This window comes from Macaca mulatta, chromosome 12, assembly GCF_049350105.2.
Source record: "Macaca mulatta isolate MMU2019108-1 chromosome 12, T2T-MMU8v2.0, whole genome shotgun sequence".
In the NCBI taxonomy this organism is placed as follows: domain Eukaryota; kingdom Metazoa; phylum Chordata; class Mammalia; order Primates; family Cercopithecidae; genus Macaca; species Macaca mulatta.
The window spans coordinates 106,060,316-106,084,413 of NC_133417.1; the positions used below are offsets into that span (position 1 = coordinate 106,060,316).

General features: G+C 41.6%; 2 protein-coding genes across 5 annotated transcripts in view; one reads left to right on the top strand and one right to left on the bottom strand.

Annotated features, from left to right (window-relative positions):
• Positions 1-13,080, top strand: part of NIF3L1 (NGG1 interacting factor 3 like 1) — an 80,079-nt gene extending 66,999 nt beyond the window's left edge. The window contains exon 10 of the transcript XR_013401792.1: positions 12,738-13,080. The gene's annotated coding sequence lies outside the window, so the exon portion shown is untranslated. The remainder of the gene's footprint in view (positions 1-12,737) is intronic.
• ORC2 (origin recognition complex subunit 2) overlaps positions 1-15,592 on the bottom strand; it is a 60,077-nt gene extending 44,485 nt beyond the window's left edge. For 2 of the 4 annotated variants that reach the window (XM_015110704.3, XM_077957354.1), the window contains exons 1-5: positions 15,422-15,592; positions 14,229-14,297; positions 11,211-11,259; positions 9,820-9,923; positions 9,176-9,319 (exon numbers count right to left, since the gene is read on the bottom strand). In XM_015110704.3, coding sequence (XP_014966190.2) covers positions 9,176-9,319; positions 9,820-9,913 — 238 coding nt within the window. In that variant the 5' untranslated portion in view covers positions 9,914-9,923; positions 11,211-11,259; positions 14,229-14,297; positions 15,422-15,592. The remainder of the gene's footprint in view (positions 1-9,175; positions 9,320-9,819; positions 9,924-11,210; positions 11,260-14,228; positions 14,298-15,421) is intronic. The other 2 variants (XM_015110703.3, XM_015110707.3) reach the window with 1 other exon arrangement.
• Positions 15,593-24,098: the final 8,506 nt, after the last annotated feature.

Below are 24,098 nucleotides of genomic sequence, written 5' to 3' on the forward strand. Positions count from 1 at the left end.
TTTTGCCCATACAGTATGATATTGGCTGTGGGTTTGTCATAAATAGCTCTTATTATTTTGAGATACGTTCCATCAATACCGAATTTATTGAGAGTTTTTAGCATGAAGGGCTGTTGAATTTTGTCAAAGGTCTTTTCTGCATCTATTGAGATAATCATGTGGTTTTTGTCTTTGGTTCTGTTTATATGCTGGATTACGTGTATTGATTTGCGTATATTGAACCAGCCTTGCATCCCAGGGATGAAGCCCACTTACTCATGGTGGTAAGCTTTTTGATGTGCTGTTGGATTCAGTGTGCCAGTATTTCATTGAGGATTTTTGCATCGATGTTCATCAGGGATATTGGTCTAAAATTCTCTTTTTTTGTTGTGTCTCTGCCAGGCTTTGGTATCAGGATGATGTTGGCCTCATGAAATGAGTTAGGGAGGATTCCTTCTTTTTCTATTGATTGGAATAGTTTCAGAAGGAATGGTACCAGCTCCTCTTTGTACCTCTGGTAGAATTCGGCTGTGAATCTGTCTGGTCCTGGACTTTTTTTGGTTGGTAGGCTCTTAATTATTGCCTCAATTTCAGGGCCTGTTATTGGTCTATTCAGGGATTCAACTTCTTCCTGGTTTAGTCTTGGAAGAGTGTATGTGTCCAGGAATGTATCCATTTCTTCTAGGTTTTCTAGTTTATTTGCGTAGAGGTGTTTATAGTATTCTCTGATGGTAGTTTATATTTCTGTGGGGTCAGTGGTGATATCCCCTTTATCATTTTTTATTGCATCTATTTGATTCTTTTCTATTTTCTTCTGTATTAGTCTTGCTAGCGGTCTATCAATTTTGTTGATCTTTTCAAAAAACCAGCTCCTGGATTCACCAATTTTTTGAAGGGTTCTTTGTGTCTCTATCTCCTCCAGTTCTGCTCTGATCTTAGTTATTTCTTGCCTTCTGATAGCTTTTGAATGTGTTTTCTCCTGCTTCTCTAGTTCTTTTAATTGTGATGTTAGGGTGTCAATTTTAGATCTTTCCTGCTTTCTCTTGTGGGCATTTAGTGCTATAAATTTCCCTCTACACACTGCTTTAAATCTGTCCCAGAGATTCTGGTATGTTGTCTTTGTTCTCATTGGTTTCAAAGAACATCTTTATTTCTGCCTTCATTTCGTTAGGTACCCAGTAGTCATTCAGGAGCAGGTTGTTCAGTTTCCATGTAGTTGAGTGGTTTTGACTGAGTTTCTTAATCCTGAGTTCTAGTTTGATTGCACTGTGGTCTGAGAGACAGTTTGTTATAATTTGTGTTCTTGTACATTTGCTGAGGAGTGCTTTACTTCCAACTATGTGGTCAATTTTGGAATAAGTGCGATGTGGTTCTGAGAAGAATGTATATTCTGTTGATTTGGGGTGGAGAGTTCTGTAGATGTCTATTAGGTCCACTTGGTGCAGAGCTGAGTTCAATTCCTGGATATCCTTGTTAACTTTCTGTCTTGTTGATCTGTCTAATGTTGACAGTGGGGTGTTAAAGTCTCCCATTATTATTGTATGGGAGTCTAAGTCTCTTTGTACGTCTCTAAGGACTTGCTTTATGAATCTGGGTGCTTCTGTAATGGCTGCGTATATATTTAGGTTAGCTCTTCTTGTTGAATTGACCCCTTTACCATTATGTAATGGCCTTCCTTGTCTCTTTTGATCTTTGTTGGTTTAAAATCTGTTTTATCAGAGACTAGGATTGCAACCCCTGCCTTTTTTCATTTTCCATTTGCTTGGTAGATCTTCCTCCATCCCTTTATTTTGAGCCTATGTATGTCTCTGCACGTGAGATGGGGTCTCTGAATACAGCACACTGATGCATCTTGACTCTTTATCCAATTTGCCAGTCTTTGTCTTTTAATTGAAGCATTTAGCCCATTTACATTTAAGGTTAATATTGTTATCTGTAAACTCAGTCCTGTCATTACGATGACAAATGACATTATTTGTCATTATTACAAAATAACCTGTTAGCTGGTTATTTTGTTCGTTAGTTGATGCAGTTTCTTCCTAGCATCGATGGTCTTTACATTTTGGCATGTTTTTGCAGTGGCTGGTACTGGTTGTTCCTTTCCGTGTTTAGCGCTTCCTTCAGGAGCTCTTGGAGGGCAGGCCTGGTGGTAACAAAAATCTCTCAGCATTTGCTTGTCTGTAAAGAATTTTATTTCTCCTTCACTTATGAAACTTAGTTTGGCTGGATATGAATTTCTGGGTTGAAAATTCTTTAAGGATGTTGAATAGTGGCCCCCACTCTCTTCTGGCTTGTAGAGTTTCTGCCAAGAGATCTGCTGTTAGTCTGATGGGCTTCCCTTTACGGGTAACCCGAGCTTTCTCTCTGGCTGCCTTTAACATTTTTCCTTCATTTCAACTTTGGTGAATCTGACAATTATGTGTCTTGGAGTTGCTCTTCTCGAGGAGTATTTTTGTGGCGTTCTCTGTATTTCCTGAATTTGAATGTTGGCCTGACTTGCTAGGTTGGGGAAGTTCTCCTGGATAATATCCTGCAGAATGTTTTCCAAGTTGGTTCCATTCTCCCTGTCACTTTCAGAAACACCAATCAGACATATATTTGGTCTTTTCACATAGTCCCATATTTCTTGGAGGGTTTGTTCGTTTTTTACTCTTTTTTCTCTAAACTTCTCTTCTTGCTTCATTTCATTCATTTGATCTTCAATCACTGATACCCTTTCTTCCAGTTGATCAAATTGGTTACTGAAGCTTGTGCATTTGTCATGTAGTTCTCATGCCATGGTTTTCAGCTCTATCAGGTCATTTAAGGACTTCTCTACATTGGTTATTCTAGTTAGCTATTCGTCTAATCTTTTTTCAAGGTTTTTAGCTTCTTTGCGATGGGTTCAAACTTCCTCCTTTAGCTCGGAGAAGTTTGATTGTCTGAAGCCTTCTTCTCTCAACTCGTTAAAGTCATTCTCCATCCAGCTTTGTTCCAGCTTTGTTCTATTGCTGGCAAAGAGCTGCATTCCTTTGGAGGGGGAGAGGCGCTCTGATTTTTTGAATTTTCAGCTTTTCTGCTCTGTTTTTTCCCCATCTTTGTGGTTTTATCTACCCTTGGTCTTTGATGATGGTGACATACAGATGGGGTTTTGGTGTGGATGTCTTTTCTGTTTGTTAGTTTTCCTTCTAACAGTCAGGACCCTCAGCTGGAGGGTTGGAGTTTGCTGGAGTTCCACTCCAGATCCTGTTTGCCTTGGTATCCGCAGTGGAGGCTGCAGAAGAGTGAATATTGCTGAACAGCAAATGTTGCTGCCTGGTCGTTCCTCTGGAAGCTTCATCTCAGAGGGGTACCCGGCTGTGTGAGGTGTGAGGTGTCAGTCTGCCCCTAGTAGGGGGTGCCTCCCAGTTAGGCTATTCAGGGGTCAGGGACCCACTTGAGCAGGCAGTCTGTCTGTTCTCAGATCTCAAACTCCATGCTAGGAGAACTACTACTCTCTTCAAAGCTGACAGACAGGGACATTTAAATCTGCAGAGGTTTCTGCTGCCTGTTGTTTGGCTATGCCTTGTCCCCAGAGGTGGAGTCTACAGAGGCAGAAAGGTCTCTGAGCTGCAGTGGGCTCCACGCAGTCTGAACTTCCCAGCTGCTCTGTTTACCTACTCAAGCCTCAGCAATGGCGGGCGTCCCTCCCCCAGCCTTGCTGCTGCCTTGCAGTTAGATCTCAGACTCCTGCGCTAGCAATGAGGGAGGCTCCATGGGTGTGCGACCCTTGGAGCCAGGTGTGGGATATAATCTCCCGGTGTGTTGTTTGCTAAAACCCTTGGTAAAGTTCAGTATTAGGGTGGGAGTAACCCGATTTTCCAGGTGTTGTGTCACAGTTTCACTTGGCTAGGAAAGGGAATTTCCTTCCCCCTTGCGCTTCCTGGGCGATGCCTCACCCGGCTTCAGTTCTTGCTTGGTGGACTGCACCCACTGTCCTGCACCGACTGTTCGACACGCCCCAGTGAGATGAACCCAGTACCTCAATTGGAAATGCAGAAATCACCTGTCTTCTGTGTCGCTCATGCTGGGAGCTGGAGGCTGGAGCTGTTACTATTCGGCCATCTTGGAAGCACCCTTCTTATTATTTTTGAGACAGAGTCTCACTCAGTCACCCAGGCTGGAGTACAATGGCACGATCTAGGCTCACTGCAAGCTCCACCTCCTAGATTCATGCCATTCTCCTGCCTCAGCCTCCTGAGTAGCTGGGACCACAGGCGCCCACCACCATACCCAGCTAATTTTTTTTTTGTATTTTTAGTAGAGACGGGGTTTCACCATGTTAGCCAGGATGGTCTCAATCTCCTAACCTCATGATCTGCCCACCTCGTCCTCCCAAAGTGCTGGGATTACAGGCATGAGCCACCACGCCTGGCCTATATAATTTATTTTTGTCTCTATGTCAAATATAGACAAAATATAAATTTGAAAAAGTTATTAACTAAAACGACTGGTTTTAAGGTACAAATGAGAAACTGTAAAAGATTTAAGAGAAAATTTGAGAAACATGAAAGCCTACTACACTCAGATAGCATTAAAAGTATCATTAAGTTATCAGTTTATTGGAGGAAAATGAAACTGGAAAATTCCAGTTGATGCATTATGGATATGCTATCTTAAAAATTAAAAAAAAAAAAAAAAAAAAAAGCAGGCTGGGCGTAATGGCTCACGCCTGCAATCTCAGCACATTGGATAGGCCAAGGCTGGCAGATCACTTGAGCCCAGGAGTTTGAGACCAGCCTGGTCAACATGGTGAGACCCCACCTCTACAAAATATACAAAAACTAGCCAGGCATGGTGGTGCGCACCTGTAGTTGCAGCTACTCAGGAGGCTTAGGTGGGAGGATCACCTAAGCCCAGGGAGACTAAAGTTGTAGTGAGCCTTGATTGTGCCACTGCACTCCAGCCTAGGTGGCACAGTGAGACCCTGTCTCAAAAAAAAAAAAAAAAAAAGGCAATACTGTTCAACCAGGCGATCTCCAGCAAACTTACACTCAAAGACTCAAGTCTGACATCAAAATCAATCACTACTGCATTAGTTACACTAATAAAAAGTTAGAAACAATCCAAAAGTATAATACAGAAAACCCTATATTGTTTATATATTAGAATGCAATACTACTAGCTATTACAGTTCTTTTTGTCTGAAGACTTATCTCTGAGAATTTCACAATATGTTAAATTTAAAAGAAAATAAAATCATCGCCTCATATCCATTAAAAAGGCTACTTTTTTTTTTTTTTTTTAAAGGAAATAGGTGTTGGTAAGAATGTGGAGAAATTGAAACCCCTGTACACTGTAGGTTGATATGTAAAATGGTGCAGCTACTGTGCAAAAAGTATGGTGGTTCCTTAAAAAATTAAAAATAGAATTAGTACATGATCCAGCATTTCCACTTACGGGTATATACCCAAAAGAATTGAATGCAGGGTCCCAAAGAGGTATTTGTACACCCATGTTCACAGCTAGCATTATTCGCAATACCCAAAAGGTGGAAGCAACCCAACTGACCATCTACAGATGAATACATTTCACTTTTGTACAATGAGAAAAATTTGGGAGATTGGTTACAAACAGTGCAAATGTACCTAATGCCACTGAACCATACACTTAAAAATGGTTCAGATGCTAAACTTTTTTGTGTGTGTATGAGATAAATTCTTGCTGTCACCCATGCTAGAGTGCAATGGTGTGACTGTGGCTCACGGCAGCCTCACCCTCCTGGGCTCAAGTCATCCTCCCACTTCAGTCTTCTGAGCAGCTAGGACTACAGGCGCATGCCACCACACACAGCTAATTTTTGTATTTTTTTGTAGAGACGGGATTTGGGATTTCTTTTTTTTTGTTTTGAGACAGATTTTCACTCTTTTTGCCCAGGCTGGAGTGTAATGGCGTCATCTTGGCTCATTGCAACCTCCGCCTCCCGGGTTCAAGTGATTCTCCTGCCTCAGCCTCCCAAGTAAATGAGACTACAGGTGCCCACCACCACGCCCAGCTAATTTTTTGTATTTTTAGTAAAGATAGGGTTTCGCCATGTTGGCCAGGCTGGTTTTGAACTCCTGTCCTCAGGCGATCCAACCTCCTTGGCCTCCCAAAGTGCTGGGATTACAGGCGTGAGCCACTGCGCCTGGCCAAAACCAAGTCTTTAGGAAGATGTAACTATGATTAAATAGTGTAATCTGTATAAACTTTAGGAGGATATTTGGCAATATATTTCAAAACTCTTATTGTGGAAGAATGTCTAATGACAGAGTAATGTATATATGATACATTATTAATTGCAAAAAGCCTATTTATAAATAAACATAATGGTGCAAGCTTATGTGTGCCCATGCATGTATGAACAGACAGAAGATACACACTGAAATGTTAACGGTTCCATGTTCTGTAAAGCAGGCATTCTTGACAGGTACAATACTTCTCCCAATTGGGTAAAACTGGATCTTGGTATGGGGGGAGTGTGGAAAAAAGACTTTGACATTATTAATATAATAGTCTGCGGCCCTCCAAAGGGTCACAGTAGATAAACAGATATACAGCATATATATAGTACTGAAATTTTACGGGTGGGAAAAAGTGATTAGGAGAAAATGTCTAAAAAGGCTAATTAAGGGACAGTAATTTTAAAAAGGTTGAAAAACACAGGGCATGATGCCAAAAAATAAGGCAAAGCTCCCCAATCAGTATGAGGAATGAATGAATGAATAAATAAGCAAATAAATAAATAAATAAAAGGTATGGATTTCATATGTGCTGAGTACTGATTCTCTCAGGCCTTTGAGGATGCCAGTCAAGGCCAGTAGCAGGGGTAGGACCCTTGGGTATTTGTCCTTGGTCTGTAGCATCCTCCTCTATTTATTCCATTGTGCCTCCAAATATCATTTGCTGTGAGTGCTGTTATGTGAGAAAGGTTCGTAAGCACTGAATTTCTACAACAAACATACCGCTTTTTAAAGAAATGATTTTTATGATAAAAGTTTCATTTTTGGAATACTGTTTCAATCTCTTCTTAGGCCTGGCATAATAGGGAGTCAAGAACACCAAGTTTTATTTAGAATATCCTCAAAAAATGTCAACTGTCTAGCTGTGGATAGTTGATAGGAGACCCTACCCAGCCCACTAAATCTATTGAGGAGCAGTGGTCATTTTTTGTGTAACTCTATACAGGGAGTATATGATTCTACCCCCATAGTTAATGAACTAAGTAATAGGCACAGATAACTCAAATGTGATTCATCTGTGGATATTCCAATTATATGTTATTTCTATGTTGAGATTTTAAAAATGAATTGAGCTAAATCGACTCTTGAGAATCTAGAATGAGAGAACTGAAAAACCAAATTATTTAACACTGGGAACTTGATGTACATTTATAAGTATGCGAGAATAAAGCACATGTACATGAAGAAAGTAAGTGGCATAGAGAAATCAGAACAGATGCACAGAAATGACACAGGGAGACCCGGAGACTCATGAAAGCACAGTTCCTCAGTTTTTAACACTGTCCCAGTTCCAACTCTCCTAGTGCCCAACAATATTGATTTCTTTCCTTGTCATTATTTTTTTAAGCTAGGTTGTGGGGATCTGTGTTCCTTGTACCCAGGAAAAACCTAACTAAAATATAATTCAAGCCTAAAAAATGTTTTATGTTAAGAATAATCTTGCAGGAATCTTGCTTCGATATAAAAATTAAAGCCACACACACAATACCAGCATCCCTGGGTTAGAACACTACTTCTTGAAATGTTCCTCCTAGTTCTGTAAAGATCAAGGTAAAAATAAAGTAACTTGCTTTAGAAAGTTATTTTAAATAAGTTAGAAACATATTTTTTTGTTTTGTTTTGACCTAGGGTCTTGATTTGTCACCCAAGCTGAGTATAGTGGTGCAGTCACAGCTCACTGTAGCCTCAACCTCCTGGGCTCAAGCAATCCTGTGCCTTAGCCTCCCAAGTAACTGGGACTATAGATACACACCACCATGCTCAGATAATTTGTTTTTTTTTTTTGAGACAGGGTCTCACTTGCCCACACTGGAGTGCAGTGGTATGATCACGGCTCACTGCTGCCTCAACCTCCCAGGCTCAAGTGATCCGCCTACCTCAGCCTCCCTGGTAGCTGGGACCACAGGTGTGTGCCACCACGCCAGGCTAGTCTCAAACCCCTGTACTCAAGCGATCAGTCTGCTTTGGCCTCCCAATTGTGCTGAGATTACAGGCATAAGCCACCACACATCCAGCTTCCAGCTAATTAAAAACATTTTTTTTTTTTTTTTTTTAGAAACGGGATCTTACTATGTTGCCCAGGATGGTTACAAACTCCTGGGGCCCAAGCAGTCCTCCTGCCACAGTCTCCCAATGTGCTGGGAGTACAGGCGTGAGCCACCAAGCCGGGCCATAAATAAATAAATATCTTAAAAATAGTACTAGCTACTCAGGTGGCTAAGTTGGGAGATCTCTTGAACCCAGAAGCTGGAGGCTACAGTGAGCTGTTTTTGCCATGGCATCGCGACAGAGACCCTATCTCTAAAATAAATAAATAAATAAATAAATAAATAAATAAATATCCTGAAAATCACTTTAGGAGTACTATGCAGCCATAAAAAGGAATGAGATCATATCCTTTGCAGGGACATGGATGAAGCTAGAAGCCATCATCCTCAGCAAACTAACACAGGAACATAAAACCAAACACTGCATGTTCTCACTCATAAGTGGGAGTTGAAAAATAAGAACACATGGACACAGGAGGGGATCAACACACGCCACGGCCTGTGAGTGGGTGGAGGGAGGGAGAGCATCAGGACAGACAGCTAATGCATGTAAGGCTGAAAACTTAGATGACGGGTTGAAAGGTGCAGCAAACCACCATGGCACATGTATACCTATGTAACAAACCTGCACATTCTGCACATGTATCCTGGCAAAATTCAAAAAATAAAGTAAAAAGAAAATAACTTTAGAAAGGTTGGTCTATAGATTCCTTCTTACTGAAAACTATGTGCAGGACTGGTTGTTAAAAAAAAAAAGAACTGTGGAGAAATTGAAGCAAATGCTTTTTAAATGAGAAACACGATAATATAGAACACCACTGTTTAACCTACCAGACTACTTTTGTGTATCCTATAAAGCAATTTTGCTACTAGCAGAAACATGAGTGCATATTTCACCCCCTCAAATACCTTGAACATCTCTTCCCATAATTTCCACATAGTTCTGATCTTTTAAGACCTCCTGGTCATCTTCCTCCAAATCATATTCTGGCTTCTTTATTATTTTTTTGGGGTTGACCAAAAGCTGAGCTCGCTCCTTCTTTAATTTAGCTCCTATAAGAACATCCAAAGAATTAGAGCCTGACAGGTATAAATTCTTTCTAAACATTACATTTAAATAAGTAAAGAAATTATAATATTTATATTGTCATTACTTAAAAGCTGGGAAAAAAGTTTTTTCTTTGATTAAAACTGACCACTTCTTCCACAGTTTATATAGTTAAAAAACAAAAAACAAAAACAAAAAAACCCCCACAATCTCGAAAGTGTGTATTTTTAGGGTTCAAAATAAGCACATATTTTAAATTACAATGGGTAGTTATCAATGACTACCACTACTGAGCATTTCATTTTAGATTAGGCTTTATTGAACATTTTCAAATAAAGTTTGAAAGAATTAAACTAAAAATTAAAGCAGTTTTTATTTAGTTTTACTAACCAGATCAATCCTTTGTGCTATATTTTCAAGATAAAATGTTAAAAGTTTTAAAAGTGAAATAATCCTTAAACATTATATAATAAGCATCTCTTCAAATTGTACAATCACTTAGTACCTCCTTCTCTATCAAGAATGTGATTAAGAACATCATCATCTCCCACAAAATGAACCTCCAGCATCTTGTCTTCCTTTAATTCTGGTTTACTCATTGTTGCCAACCTAAACAAAAACAGTAAGTTACTCAAAAGTGATGAAGAATTCATATCAACCACCAAATTAAACATTCACATAATGAATACATGTCTTTATCTAGTATTTTTAAAGTCTTTTTAAGTATAAAAAATATATTATGCATTACTATATTACTATATATTCGACTGTAGGTAACTCAATTCTTTATCTAAAAAATTGGGGAGGGAAAGAGATGTCTGAGATTTGAGAAGAGCTAAATCCTATCAAGGTAGCTAAAATACACTCAGAAAAAAATAAAATATACTCAGAAAAACAATTCAAGTTTTAATGAATGCTCCAACCAATCTAGATAAGCACATTAACAGAAATGGGGTGGTTAATACATGAGTGTTTAGAAAAGTGATAGCCAAACAAAGAATAACGGTTTGGTGGATTATATTATCTGTTCACTAGAAAGCTATAGTCAATTGTGGGGAGACTGTTAAACTTCATTTATGTCCTAAACCTGGATAAAAAACCCTCAAGCACCTCCCTTTACTTTTATGGAATGCTTACCAAATAACTTTACAAATATGAATATAGCTTTCTAGGTATCTTGGTAACTAAATAGTAAACACAAATCTTTCGAACACTTAACACTCAGTTCCTCACTGAACAAACCTCCAGAGTTTGGCAAGCAAAAGTTTGATCAACTGTGACTAGTCTGACAAACTGTACTTTCAGAACTTATTATGCTACTGGCCTGAAAATAACTAATGATGATTTTAACTGTTGCCAGCTAATCAGTTTACCCAAAAAATGTAAACTAAGATTCAGTGTTCTTGGTGTCTTAGTGATTTATTTTCTCTTTTCTCTTTCTTACAATCTTGTTTTCACCTTTTCTTTTGGCAGGAGAAACTATTGACTGTGTCTCTCTTTCCTCCCTCCCTCCCTCCCTTCCTTTTTTTTTTTTTTTTTTTGAGACAGAGTCTCACTGTGTTGCCTTAGTCTCAACCACCTGGGCTCAAGCAATCCTCCTATCTCAACCTCTGAAGTAGCTGCGATTATAGGCACATGCCACCATGCTAGGCAGGTTTTCCTCTTTTTGTAGAGACAGAGTCTCACTATGTTGCCCAGGCTGGTTTTGAGCTCTTGGAATTAAGCAATCTTCCCACCTCACCCTCCCAAACTGCTGGGATTACAGGCATGGGCCACCACAACCAGCCATTTATCTCTTCTGAGTTCATTATCTGCAGGAAGAGAACTAATTCAATGTTACCAAGTTTTATTTTGACAAGCAACATGCTTAAATGACTTGTTTCACTTTTCATTTACCTTTTAAGGTACTACACATTCTGCAGCTGCAAAATTCAGATAGAGTCACCTGTAATTGGAAAAAGAACTCAGTCAGGGTCAGCTAACAGAAAAATGAAAGCAATGGGGCAAAAACAAGTTCCACAAGTTTTGACAAGCATGATAAATAGATAACATGTAGACCTTACAAAGCTAAAGCTGTTGTAATGGTATAGTAAAGGACAAAAAGACCATTACCAATTTGGCCAGGAAGTCCTAGATACTGAGAACATCTGGATGGAGTGGGAAGATAGGAGGACAAAATTTGAGTACTTACAATGTGCTAGACATAGTTTTGAGTACTCCATATGTATTCTCATTTAATCTGCACAACTCTATGAGGTTCATACTTTGTGTACAAAGATAATAAATACTGGGCTGGGTGCAGTGGCTCATGCCTATAATCTCAGTGCTTTGGGAGGCTGAGGCAGGGGGATCCCTTGAGGCCAGGAGCTGAAGACAAGCCTGGTAACATAGTAAGGCCCTGCCTCTATCAAAACAAAAAAAACAAAAAAAACAAAAAAAAAAAACAATTAGCTGGGAGTGGTGGCATGTGCCTATAGTCTACTTGGAGGCTGAAGTGGGAGGATTCCTTGAGCCCCAGAGTTCGAGATTACATTGAGCTACGATCACATTGCTGCACTCGAGCTTGGACGACAGAGTAAGACCCTGTCTCTAATTTTTTTTTCTTTTTTTTTGAGACAGGGTCTGGGCTCTGCCACCTAGAGCAGTGGTACGCTCTTGGCTCACCACAACTCCGACCTGGGCTCAGGTGATCTGTCCACCTCAGCCTCCCATATAGCTGGGCCTACCGGCTTGTGCCACCACACCCCCGGCTAACTTCTGTGTTTTTTGTAGAAATGAGGTTTCACCATGTTGCCTAGGCTTGTCTCAAACCCCTGGGCTCAAGCGATCTACCTACCTCTACCTCCCAAAGTGCTGGGATGATAGGAGTGAGCCACCACACCAGGTCAAAAAAATTTGTTTAAACAAAAAATAAAAAATTATGGACTTAGCTATGATATGAAGGAAAAATTTTAGAAATAAAAATAAAAAATAAAGATAATAAATACTTCATCTATAACTTATGACCACTGCTTGTAAAACATGTCCTCTTGGGCCTTCTTTCTAGTCATGATACTGCTTCCTATTATGGGGAATCTGGGTATATTAGAGAAAAAGTTTAATCCATTTACATATTTGTATAAAATAAAGAAACAGGTTTTTTGAGGGCACTGTTTGTGAGGCACTGTATTAGGCACATTTATGTACACCAGCTCATTAAATCCTCAGATTCTCTCACATAGGTATTTTGCATCTCTCTCTTTATATGTATAATGTCCCCAATTTACAAATGAGTAGACTGAGGCTAACTCATTAAATATTAATAACTCATTAAATTATTAATGCCAATACACACAATTATAAAGTCTATTAGGGTTGAAATCCAGGTCTGACTCATCCTAACTTCTTCTTTTTTTTTCCTTCTTTTTTTTTTTTTTAAGACAGAGTCTTGCTGTGTCCCAGGCTGGAGTGCAGAGGCTCAATCTCAGCTCACTGCAACCTCCGCCTCCTGGGTTCAAGAGATTCTCCTGCCTCAGCCTCCCGAGTAGCTGGGACTACAGGTGTACACCACCACACCCAGCTAATTTTTGCACTTTTAGTAGAGATGGGGTTTCACCATGTTGGCCAGGATGGTCTCGATCTCTTGACCTCATGATCGGCCCGCCTTGGCCTCCCAAAGTGTTGGGATTACAGGTGTAAGCCACTGTACCTGGCAGATTACTAACTTCCTGACCACTCTATTACACCACATACCTCTCCTGCCATCAAATAAAAATGTTATCCTAAATGCTTGGTTTTTTTTGTTGTTCTGGGTTGTTTTTGTGGGGGTTTTTTTGTTTGTTTTTTGAAACAGGGTCATTCATCTCTGTCACCCAGGCTGGAGTGCAGTGGTGTGATCTCAGCTCACTGCAACACCTCACCTCAGCCTCCTGAGTAGGTGGGACTACAGGTGTGCAATGCCAAGCCTCGCTAATTTTTGTATTTTTTTGTAGAGACGGGGTTTCCCCATGTTGCCCAGGGTGGCCTGAGCTCAAGCGATCTGCCCACCTCAGCCTCCCCAAGTGCTGGGACTGCAGGTGTGAACTACTGTGCTGAATGCTAAATGCTTGTTTTGACCTCTGAAAACCATTCATAATAGGTCTAGTTATTTCTCTACATGTCAGTTAGGGTTAGGGTATTCTATAGCCCGTAACTATAGAATGTCCAAAGAATTCTATAGTTTCTCTAACTTTCCAGTTCATTGGGTGAAACATTACTAGTTCTATCAAGCATACTTCAAAGAGCATGGCCAGAGTCAGCATAATCTACATTATTTTACTTAATTATATGCTGCCATGTACTACAAAGGATTTGAAGCAATGACACGGATCAAATGTGATAAAACAAATTATAAATTATAAATGCTAATAGGGAGTCTACACCAGAAAAAATATAAAGGAAAGCAGAAAATAAAATCACAAAACGAATTTTTGGCTCTGAGCTTCCTGGTAATCAAAGGAAAAAGCAAGTAAAGGTCTGTTACATAATTCTTATTGGCCAAAGTTTAGTTGTTCTTGGGGATGGGGGGGACGAGATTTTCTAGGAAAATTTAAAAACAAATATTCTAGGCAACTGAGTATTGTCCTAGGCAATTTCCCTATGGTATTCTATATAAGAATTGCCTGGACAGAGGCATCCTCAGTCTTGTTTGTAGCCAAATGCATTTATACAAACATTTCCTTTTCTAATTTTGGAGCATCTTACTAAATAGTACAAAATCACCAAATTAAAGAAAATGTCTACAAAGACCTCATGAGAAACGTTTCCTTCTTTCCTTTCCAACAGTTCCTGAAAAACAAACACACAAACAAACAAACAAAAAACCTAACAATCACACAATAAAATGCAATATTTAGTGACCATTATGACCCTTCAAGGCACTGCCTTGGTGCTTACCTGTCAACCCCTTTCAAGGAGTTAACTTCAAAGCAATTCAGCAGCACCAAGTGTTAGCAACACACTCTCCTTTGAAAGCAAATGAAAGATTTGCTGTAATTTTTAAAAACATAATCCTTTGAAAAAGGTTGGAGAGATTAGTGGTTAAGCACCAATTTTAATATCAGAGAAACGTGAGTTCCAATCTCCACTCCATACTTTATAACTGTGTGACTTTGTCCAAAGTCCTGACGATTAAATGAAATCATGTGCCTGATGTATAAAAGAGCATCACTGAATGCTCCCAATTATCGGTAATTTTTTCTTTAACCTTTTTCTTTTTTAGCTCCTTACTGCAGTACACACTGAGATATTTTTACTTTAAACTTCAACTTCACCATGCAGATTTCTTGTACATCTCTAACTCATTCAACATCTAACAGAAAAACTGCTCAATAAGTGATGATGACCGTTTAACGTGCAGTGCCCTTATACAACGGTGTAGGACCGTGCTATTTTTCTTCAGATTACAATTTAACTGGGGGAAAGTGTAACGATTCTATTAGGATTTCAATTGTAAAATGAAAAGTAACGTCTCAACATCTTTTTGATTAAAAAGCTCTACCAAAAGGGCCTGGCTTATCAACATTTTACAGCCAAGCGTGGCTCCAAGGTGACCGATCAGTTAGCAGGACACATGGGTGCCTCCAGGCTGGGATGACATCAAAGGTTCTAGCTACAGTGGTTCTGGGATGCGATCTCTTCCTCTTCATACCTCACAGGGCACTTTACCACTTTCGTTACAGATCTTCACAGTTCTTTTCCAACCAGAGGGCTTCGTAAGCTGGGAATCAGGTATGTTAATATTAGGCGTCCCTTTCACAAAAGGCTTTTAACTGCTGGGCAGACTAACGAAAGGTCCTCCCAGAGCGAGCCTCTCACCTCAAGTATTAAAGGACTTTGGCTTGCGCCTCCAACCTCTGGCCAGTTGGCTGCGCTCCACCAGCAAAGGGTTCTCGAGCCCCCGGGCAGCCTGCGGGGGGCAGAGAGGCGCAGAGACCATGCCCCGAGTGCCGAGGGAAAGCCCTGAGATGCGCGACGTGGGACGCTGGGGGCCAAGCTCCGACGCGGGGCTGTGTGCACCTGGATGCGCCCCACAAGCCGCGAGCTAAGCAGAAAAGGGAGGCAGGCTGCTCCGACACCCCACTACTCACCGCTAGGTTTCCGCCTGGCGCCGATCCGGCCGCCTCACGCCGGCCGAACGACACCCCGCTGAATCGCCGCCGCAGGGAAAGCACCTTCGGCACCAACGGGAGAAGCCAATTTCTAGTAATTCACGCCCGACGACGGCGGAGGTAAGGAGCCCTGCAGGCCAGCTGGGGGATGGGAAACCTGCGTGCGGCACACCGAATCTCCCGCCCTGTTCAGGGGGCGGTGCCCGGGGAAGCCAATAGGAAGAGGAGTCGGCCAAGAGCGACGGCTGTGCCGGCCAGTCGGCGCCGGCCACTCGGCCCCGCCCATCAGGAAACCTGAGGAAAACGGATCCTTAGGCCCTGAGTTGTGGGCCTTATCTTTCCTTTCCTCTTTCCGTTTCCGGGGAAGGGAGAAGGAAGTGTTGTGTGGATGCGAGGAAGTTTGCGGAATAGCTGGCTGAGTGGTGGCTGTGTACTTGGGGTCGGGCGCAGTGGCTCACGCCTCTAATCCCAGCACTTTGGGAGGTCGAGGCGGGCGAATCACCTGAAGTCAGGAGCTCGAGACCAGTCCGACTGACATGGAGAAACCCCGTCTCTAGTGAAAATACAAAATTAGCCGGGCGAGGTGGCGGGCGCCTGTAATCCCAGCTACTCGGGAGGCTGAGGCAGGAGAATCGCTTGAACCCGGGAGGCAGAGGTTGCAGTGAGCCGAGATCGCGCCATTGCACTCCAGCCTGGGCAACAAGAGCGAAACTCCGTCTCAAAAAAAAAAAAAGTGTTCGTTGGTTTCGCCAGGTACCTTTTGAAGAAAAAGGTAATGGAAATTGATTCGTGTTTCTTTTTTAAATATTTTCTTCATTTGGCGTGAAAGGTAGGATCTTGTACATCTCCAGGGTTTGGAGTAGGGAAAAGAGACGTTAGGAGAAGCACTGAATTATGGAGATGGGATCGGACGGCTAGTGGGATGAAGAGGCTGGGGAAATAGAATGAATAGACAGAGTAAATGATTGACTTCAACTATCCAAAATATAAAAAAGACAAGACAGAGAAAATGAGGAAGAAAAGGAATGAACCTGGATGGGATCCATACAGTATTAAGAACAGGGTACTATTTCATTTGGATTCACTGACTCAAAACAAAACAAAACTACAGAGTACTCTGCGAATCAGAAGATAAGGATTCAGTATATAGCGAGACACCTACAATCTCTGCATTCACTATAGTTACCTAGCACTTGAAGATATTGAACGGAAAATATTGAGAAAAATGCTATTATATGGGAAGTGCATTGGAGCACATGGTAGGAGTATCTAATTAAAAGTCCAGAAGGAGTCAGGAACAATTTTCTTGGAGGAAGGGATGTTTAAACTGAAACCTGAGTGTTGAATAGATTTAAAACAGGTCAAGAGGGGTGACATTTTCCAGGTAGAAGGTCCAAATCCGTGTAACAGCTGTGTAAAATGCCAAGCGTTGGGTCTGTTATTATGAAGGGCTTAGTTGGCCGTTAGGGCACTGGTCAGATTTGTATTGAAAGATCTTTGGATAAAGGAGGTAGGATTGGGAGGGAAGATACAGAGTCACGAGATTTGGAAGCTGTTTAGGAAATCCAGTTGAGAAAGAAATGATCGTAGCCTTGATACCTCATTATTCTATTTTGGCTAGGTGGAGTTAAGAAAACAGAAGAGAAAGGCAATTTTTTGTGCATTGTAAATAAAAAGAATTTGGGGAGTGACTAGAGACAGAAGATAAAGAGAACATAGCTTAACAGTTAACAACGATGTGCTTGAAGAGTGTTTAGAAATGTGAAGATGACTATCTAGCCCAGCATACACACCTGTAATCCCAGCTACTTGTGAGGCTGAGAAAAGGAAGATTGTTTGCATCCCAGAATTCCAGGATGCAGCGAGCAGTGATCTTACCTGTGACTAGCCACTGCACTCCAGCCTGGGCAACACATTGAGACCCCATTTCTCAAAAAAGAAAAATTTGAAAAAAAAGATGAAGATCTAGGAATGTTGAATAGATATGTTCTACTTATGTGTCTTTTATATATATATAATTTTTTTTTTTTTTTTGAGATGCGGTCTCCCTCTGCCTGCCCAGGCTGGAGTGCAGTGGCTATATCACAGTTCACTGCAGCCTGGACTATCTATTCTCAACCACACCTCCCACCTCAGCTTCCTGAGTAGCTGTGACTACAGGCGCACGCCACCATGTCCGGCTAACTTTTGTATTTTTTGTAGAGAGGGGGTTTCACCATATTGCCCTGGTTGGTCTCCAACTCCAGAGCTCAAGTGATCCACCCTCCTGGGCTTCCCAAAGTTTTGGTATTACAGGAGTAAGCCACTGCACCTGGCTGTTTTTTAATATTTCTCTGATGTCAGTAAACTCCCCTTCATTCCTCTTCTTTCCACATCTTGAAAAAAGGCTTCTACAGACCACAGAGGCCTTGGTGTGAGTGGTGGGTTTGGATGTAGTTTTTATGGCATATGTGTGGAAAATAGAGGGAAGGAGCTGAGTTTTGCATTTAGATTGATACTAAGATAAAAACAAAGAGCCATACCTTCAGAATGGAGACACAGGATTTAGGAGCAGCAGGAAGTTGAAGTCAGAGGGGACCATAAAATGGCAACTCACCATGTATTCATGGAAATTTTGCGTAGGGCAGTAGACTGTTCCAAAGGGGGAAATAGAAGCTCAATATTGTAAGGGGTAGAGGCACAAGCAGTTAATTGGGTAATAGTTTGAAATTTAGGGACTGGCTTTAAAAAATCTCTAATCTATGAAACAGGGTGAATTGAAGACCTTTTAAATACCACTAAAATAACAATCAGAATTTTTTATTGAAGTATAAACATAAAATTAACAAACTAACACAAAAAATTAGCCGGGCGAGGTGGCGGCGCCTGTGGTCCCAGCTACTCGGGAGGCTGAGGCAGGAGAATGGCGGGAACCCGGGAGGCGGAGCTTGCAGTGAGCTGAGATCTGGCCACTGCACTCCAGCCTGGGTGACAGAGCGAGACTCCGTCTCAAAAAAAAAAAAAAAAAAAAAAAAAAATTAACAAACTAGAAAAACAGGTTAACGTAAGCTGGTTAGCTGGAATCCAGGCCTGCAGAGGGGGAAGCCAGTAATAAGCCTATTCCTGTCACAGAACTCCAGGTGGTAGTCTCAACAGCATGGGTCTGGTTCAGTGGCTCATGCCTGTAATCCCAGCACTTTAGGAGGCCAAGGCAGGTGGATCACTTGAGGTCAGGAGTGCAAGACCAACCTGACCAACATAGTGAAACTCCGTTTCTACTAAAAGTAGAAAATTAGCCAGGTGTGGTGGTGCATGCCTGTAACCTCAGTTACTTGGGAGGCTGAGGCAGGAGAATCGCTTGAACCCGGGAGGCAGAGGTTGCAGTGAGCCGAGATCGTGCCATTGCACTCCAGCCTGGGCAACTAGAGCGAAACTCTGTCTCAAAAAAAAAAAAAAAAAGCATGAAGCTGAGACTGGAGGATTGGTTGGGGGGAAAAAAAAAAGGAGTATGAAGCTGAGACTGGAAGATCGGTTGGAAGTCTTGAAACAGTTAGATGCTAGATCTCCTGTCATACTTTGTGGAGGACCAGGAGATTACAAGGTGAACCGAGAGGATCTAGACTCTACCACTAGGCACAACTGAGAGTAGAAATGAGGTCATACTGAAATGGGGAGGACAAGCTTAGGACCTTGTTTTACTTGGCTCCCAGAACGCTGGCAATGAGTCATATATCCCCTGAGCATTAAATTTAAAGACTTTTTCAGGCAAGCTAATCAGAAAAGACAGGAGGCCCCAACTGAAAAAGCCAGTTTATCAATATAGACCTACACTGACACCTACTAGCTGATAAGCCCTGTCCCTGCACGCTGAGCTTCTGATCAATTTTAGCATTACCAAACTTTGGGATAAAGTCTCAGCTCTGAAAAAGAAAAAAATAAAGTAGGAGCAAACATTCTATGTAGAACCCAGAAGAAAATTTACTCAAAATTGTAATAAACTCTTGACGTTTTATATCTATTAAAAAAGGAATGTAAAAAGGAATGTGAGTCATCAAATTTAGATTCTTTAAGGAGAAAATAATTCTTAAAGTTTTAATTTTTAAATAGACTGCAGAATCAAGATGGTATCAGCTTATATTTTTTCTTCACCAGTGATCTCATCTGTCAGCACACTGAAGAAAATCAGAATCTTTATATTCTTCTTCAAGATGACTGAGTTAAAAAATGAAATCTTTTTTTAAGTTCATTTTTATGTTCAAACAAGGTTTTTTACCCAAACCATATTTTACTTGATCAAATTCAAGAATATGATCTCAGTTCATATCTTCCAAATGGAAATATAACCTAAATAGCTGTATAGGTATCAGGGAGAGATCTAGATTAAGCAACCAGAACCAAGTAGGTCTTATGAACAAGTTAAGATACATTTATATTGGTCCCTAAGTTTGGGAAACTCAGTTAACTTTTGTCTTTGCCAGTATTGTGAAAAGCATTATATTGATGCTATTGCTCCTTGAAAAAATCCATTTTCTCCCTGGGTCTTTAAATAGTTTACTTAATAAAATTTTTGAGCCCCTAACTCTACCAGGGGCATAATGCCCAGGTATGGCCCTTACCCTTAAGGAATTTAGATTTTAGTTTAGTAGAAAGAATCAGGTAATTTCGACACAAAAGGGTGTAGGCTGGGCCCAGTGGCTGACACCTGTAGTCCCAACACCTTGGGAGGCTGAGGTGAGAGGATCATTGGAGCCCAGGAGTTCAAGGTCACTCTGAGCACATAGGGAGACCCCATCTGTACCAAAAAAAAAAAAAAAAATTCAAAAAGGTGTACTGAGAACTACAAGGACAATGGCCATTTAGCTTAATCTAGGGGTTGGGTTGGGGGATAGCAGAGGAACAGCCAATCCAATTTCAAAAGACAAGTAGACTTAAGCAAAAGAGAAAGTACTAGAGAAGACATTTCAGTAAGAGTACAAACTGGGTGTGGTAGTACAAAGGACAAAGGGTGTGATTGTACAAATGAATGTGGTAGTACAAAGGACTTTGTTGTTACTTAAGAATGATAGGAGATGGGGTAGAAGTAGGCCACAGGGCCTTGTATGCAGGCTAAATAACATGGAATTTATCCCCTATATTGGAACCACTGGATAATTTTAACCAGGGTACTGATAAGCATTTAATATCCATCACTAAGAAGGATAAATTTACAGGCAAGGAGTCTAGTTAGGAGGCTATTGAAGCAGTCGATATGAAGAGGATATGAGTTTGTGCTTTAGTAGTAAAGGTGGGAAGGATTAATTTGGAAGAAAAAAGGGGGCAGTCAGCAGGATTTGGGGACTGGATAATAGAGGTGAGGGAGAGAGGAGATATAATTCTCAGGTTTCTGGCTTGGTTGCCTGGGTTAGTTCATTGGTGTGATGTGAGAGATAGATTACTGATAGAGGAAAAAGGTAGATGAGTTTAGTTTGAGGCATCTTAACTTTGAAGTGCCCAAGAGATATCCAGCTATCCAGCAGCCAGTTGGATTTAAAAGTCGAACATTCAAGAGGTCTAGGCCTAGAGATACAGATCTAGGGTCATCCGTATATAGATTTAAGCCAAGTGGTGAAAATGAGAACTGCAGGGACTGTGAGAAAAATAAGAAATGTGAGATACCTCTCATCTGAGACAGGCAGCAAGGGGATAAGGATAGTTGCAGACATAGTTCAGAACTTTGAAGTGGTAGTGGGAAATAGGAAATAAAGAACATTCATTCTAGCATCATGGCCTCCATTTCATAGAAAAAGAGTTGAGGCTGCTGAGAAAGTGATACTTTATGTGCCGAAGCTGTGGAATAGAAACTAAAGGGAATGAGAAAGGGGACGGGCCAAGAAGTGCAAGGGGCCAATGAAGATGTATTAACACCTACAGTGTTCAGTGGCCTGAGTTAGGGAATAGAGAAGGCAGACTAAAGCATTGATAGGGATGGATCTATTCTTTGGGGTGGAGGTATATTTATGTAATGGGTTAATAATACTTCTTTCTTATATTGTCAGTTACTATACTAGGTATTTCTCTAGGAAAATTTTATTATTGAGTCAGGTTCTGGACAGAAGAGAGAAAGCTTACCTATGCCAAAGATTGGTATAGCATTAAAGAGAATTTTCAATCCTGATTGCACATTGAGAATTAGCTGGGGATCTTTGAAAACTATGTGATGCCAGATCCTACTCCCTGAGAGTCTGCGTGGGGCCAGGTCATCAGAATTGTTTTAAAAAATTACCCAGATGATTTTATTTATTTTTTTCGAGACAGACTTTCACTCTGCTGCCCAGGCTGGAGTGCAGTGGTGCGATCTCGGCTCACTGCAGCCTCCACCTCCTGGGTTCAAGTGATTCTCTTGCCTCAGCCTCCAGAGTAGCTGGGACTATAGGCACCCACCACCACACCCAGCTAATTCTTTTGTATTTTTAATAGAGATGGGGTTTCACCATGTTGACCAGGCTGGTCTCAAACTCTTCACCTCAGGTGATCACCTACCTCGGCCTCCCAAACTGCAGGGATTACAGGCTTGAGACACCGCGCCCAGTCGGCCAGATGATTTTAATGTGAAGCCAGGACTGAGAACCAGTGAGCTAGAGAGAATTAAAAATTGGCAATAAAAATTTTTGTGAGATATGCAGTGGCCTAGATCCTGTATGTTAAACACACACTTGATAAAGGTTCAATAGATCTAATATGTCAGTGACACATGCCTCAGCAAATAACTTCTACCCTGAAATTTTTTTATATGTCAATTTGATTTCAGTCATGCTCGGGAAAAGTGATTATATCTGAGTATCTAGGAATAAAAGAGAATATGGCAGCCAAAACCTCCAAGATATTTTTTTTTGTACCAGAGATGGTGAAGCAGTCAGTGAGGACACATGAGATGACATCATCAAGTAAGTAGTGAAAGATTTGACACGGTAATCCTTAAAAATGTACGCAGATGGGCCGGGCGCAGTGGCTCACGCCTGTAATCCCAGCACTTTGGGAGGCCGAGAGGGGTGGATCACGAAGTCAGGAGATTGAGACCATCCTGGCTAACACGGTGAAACCCCGTCTCTACTAAAAATACAAAAAATTAGCCAGGTGTGGTGGTGGGTGCCTGTAGTCCCAGCTACTGGGGAGGCTGAGGCAGGAGAATGGCATGAACCCGGGAGGCAGAGCTTGCAGTGAGCCGAGATTGCACCACTGCACTCCAGCCTGGGCAACAGAGCAAGACTCTGTCTCAAAAAAAAAAAAAAAAGTACACAGATGGCTGGGTGTGGTGGCTCACACCTGTAATCACAGCACTTTGGGAGGCCGAGGTGGGTGTGAATCACCTAAGGTCAGGAGTTTGAGATCAACCTAGTCAACATAGTGAAACCCCGTCTCTACTAAAAATATAAAAATTAGCTGGGCATGGTGGTGGGCGCCTGTAATCCCAACTACTTGGGAGGTGGAGGCAGGAGCATTGCTTGAACCCAGGAGGCAGAGGTTGCAGTGAGCCAAGACCACACCATTGCACTGCAGCCTGGGCAATAAGAGTGAAATTCCGTATCAAAAAAAAAAAAAAAAAAGTACACAGAGTAATTACAATAATGGGCAATTAGTTTTTGAAAACAATTCTGAGTTGGTCAGGCGCGGTGGCTCACGCCTGTAATCCCAGCACTTTAGGAGGCTGAGGCGGGCGGATCATGAGGTCAGGAGATCGAGACCATCCTGGCTAACACGGTGAAACCCCATCTCTACTAAAAAACGGAAAAAAAAAATTAGCCGGGCGTGGTGGTGGGCACCTGTAGTCCCAGCTACTTGGGAGGCTGAGGCAGGAAAATGGCGTGAACCCGGAAGGCGGAGCTTGCAGTGAGCCAAGATCGCGCCACTGCACTCCAGCCTGGGTAAGAGAGCGAGGCTCCGTCTCAAAAAAAAAAAACACAAAAAACAATTCTGAGTTTTACAGTGTGTATAAAGTCAATATAACGTTTGTAAATAAAGGAAATATATATAGATTTCTTAACATTCTGTAATTTTACTTGGAGGAAGTGAAGAAAGCCTATGTTTGGGGAGTATGTTTGGGGAATTCCCTACTGAATATTGGAGAGAATAAAATAAAAAGCTTATTGAATATAAGAGGATAAGAATGTTTTGTTTTGAGACTATTAGCATTGTTTCAGTTTTTTTTTTTTTTTTTTTTTTGAGACGGAGTCTTGCTCTGTCACCCAAGCTGGAGTGCAGTGGCGCGATCCTGGCTCACTGCAAGCTCCGCCTCCTGGGTTCACGCCATTCTCCTGCCCCAGCCTCCCGAGTAGCTGGGACTACAGGCGCCCGCCACTGCGCCCGGCTCATTTTTTTGTATTTTTAGTAGAGACGGGGTTTCACCGTGGTCTCGATCTCCTGACCTTGTGATCCGCCCACCTCGGCCTCCCAAAGTGCTGGGATTACAGGCGTGAGCCACCGCGCCCGGCCTTTTTTTTTTTTTTTGAGAGAGGGTCTCACTCTGTCACCCAGGCTGGAGTGCAATGGTGCGATCTTGGCTCACTGCAACCTCCGCCTCCCAGGTTCGAGAGATTCTCGTGCCTCAGCATAGGTAGGATCACAAGGGTGCAATACCACACCCAGCTAATTTTAGTAGAGACAGGGTTTCGCCATGTTGGCCAGGCTGGTCTCAAACTCC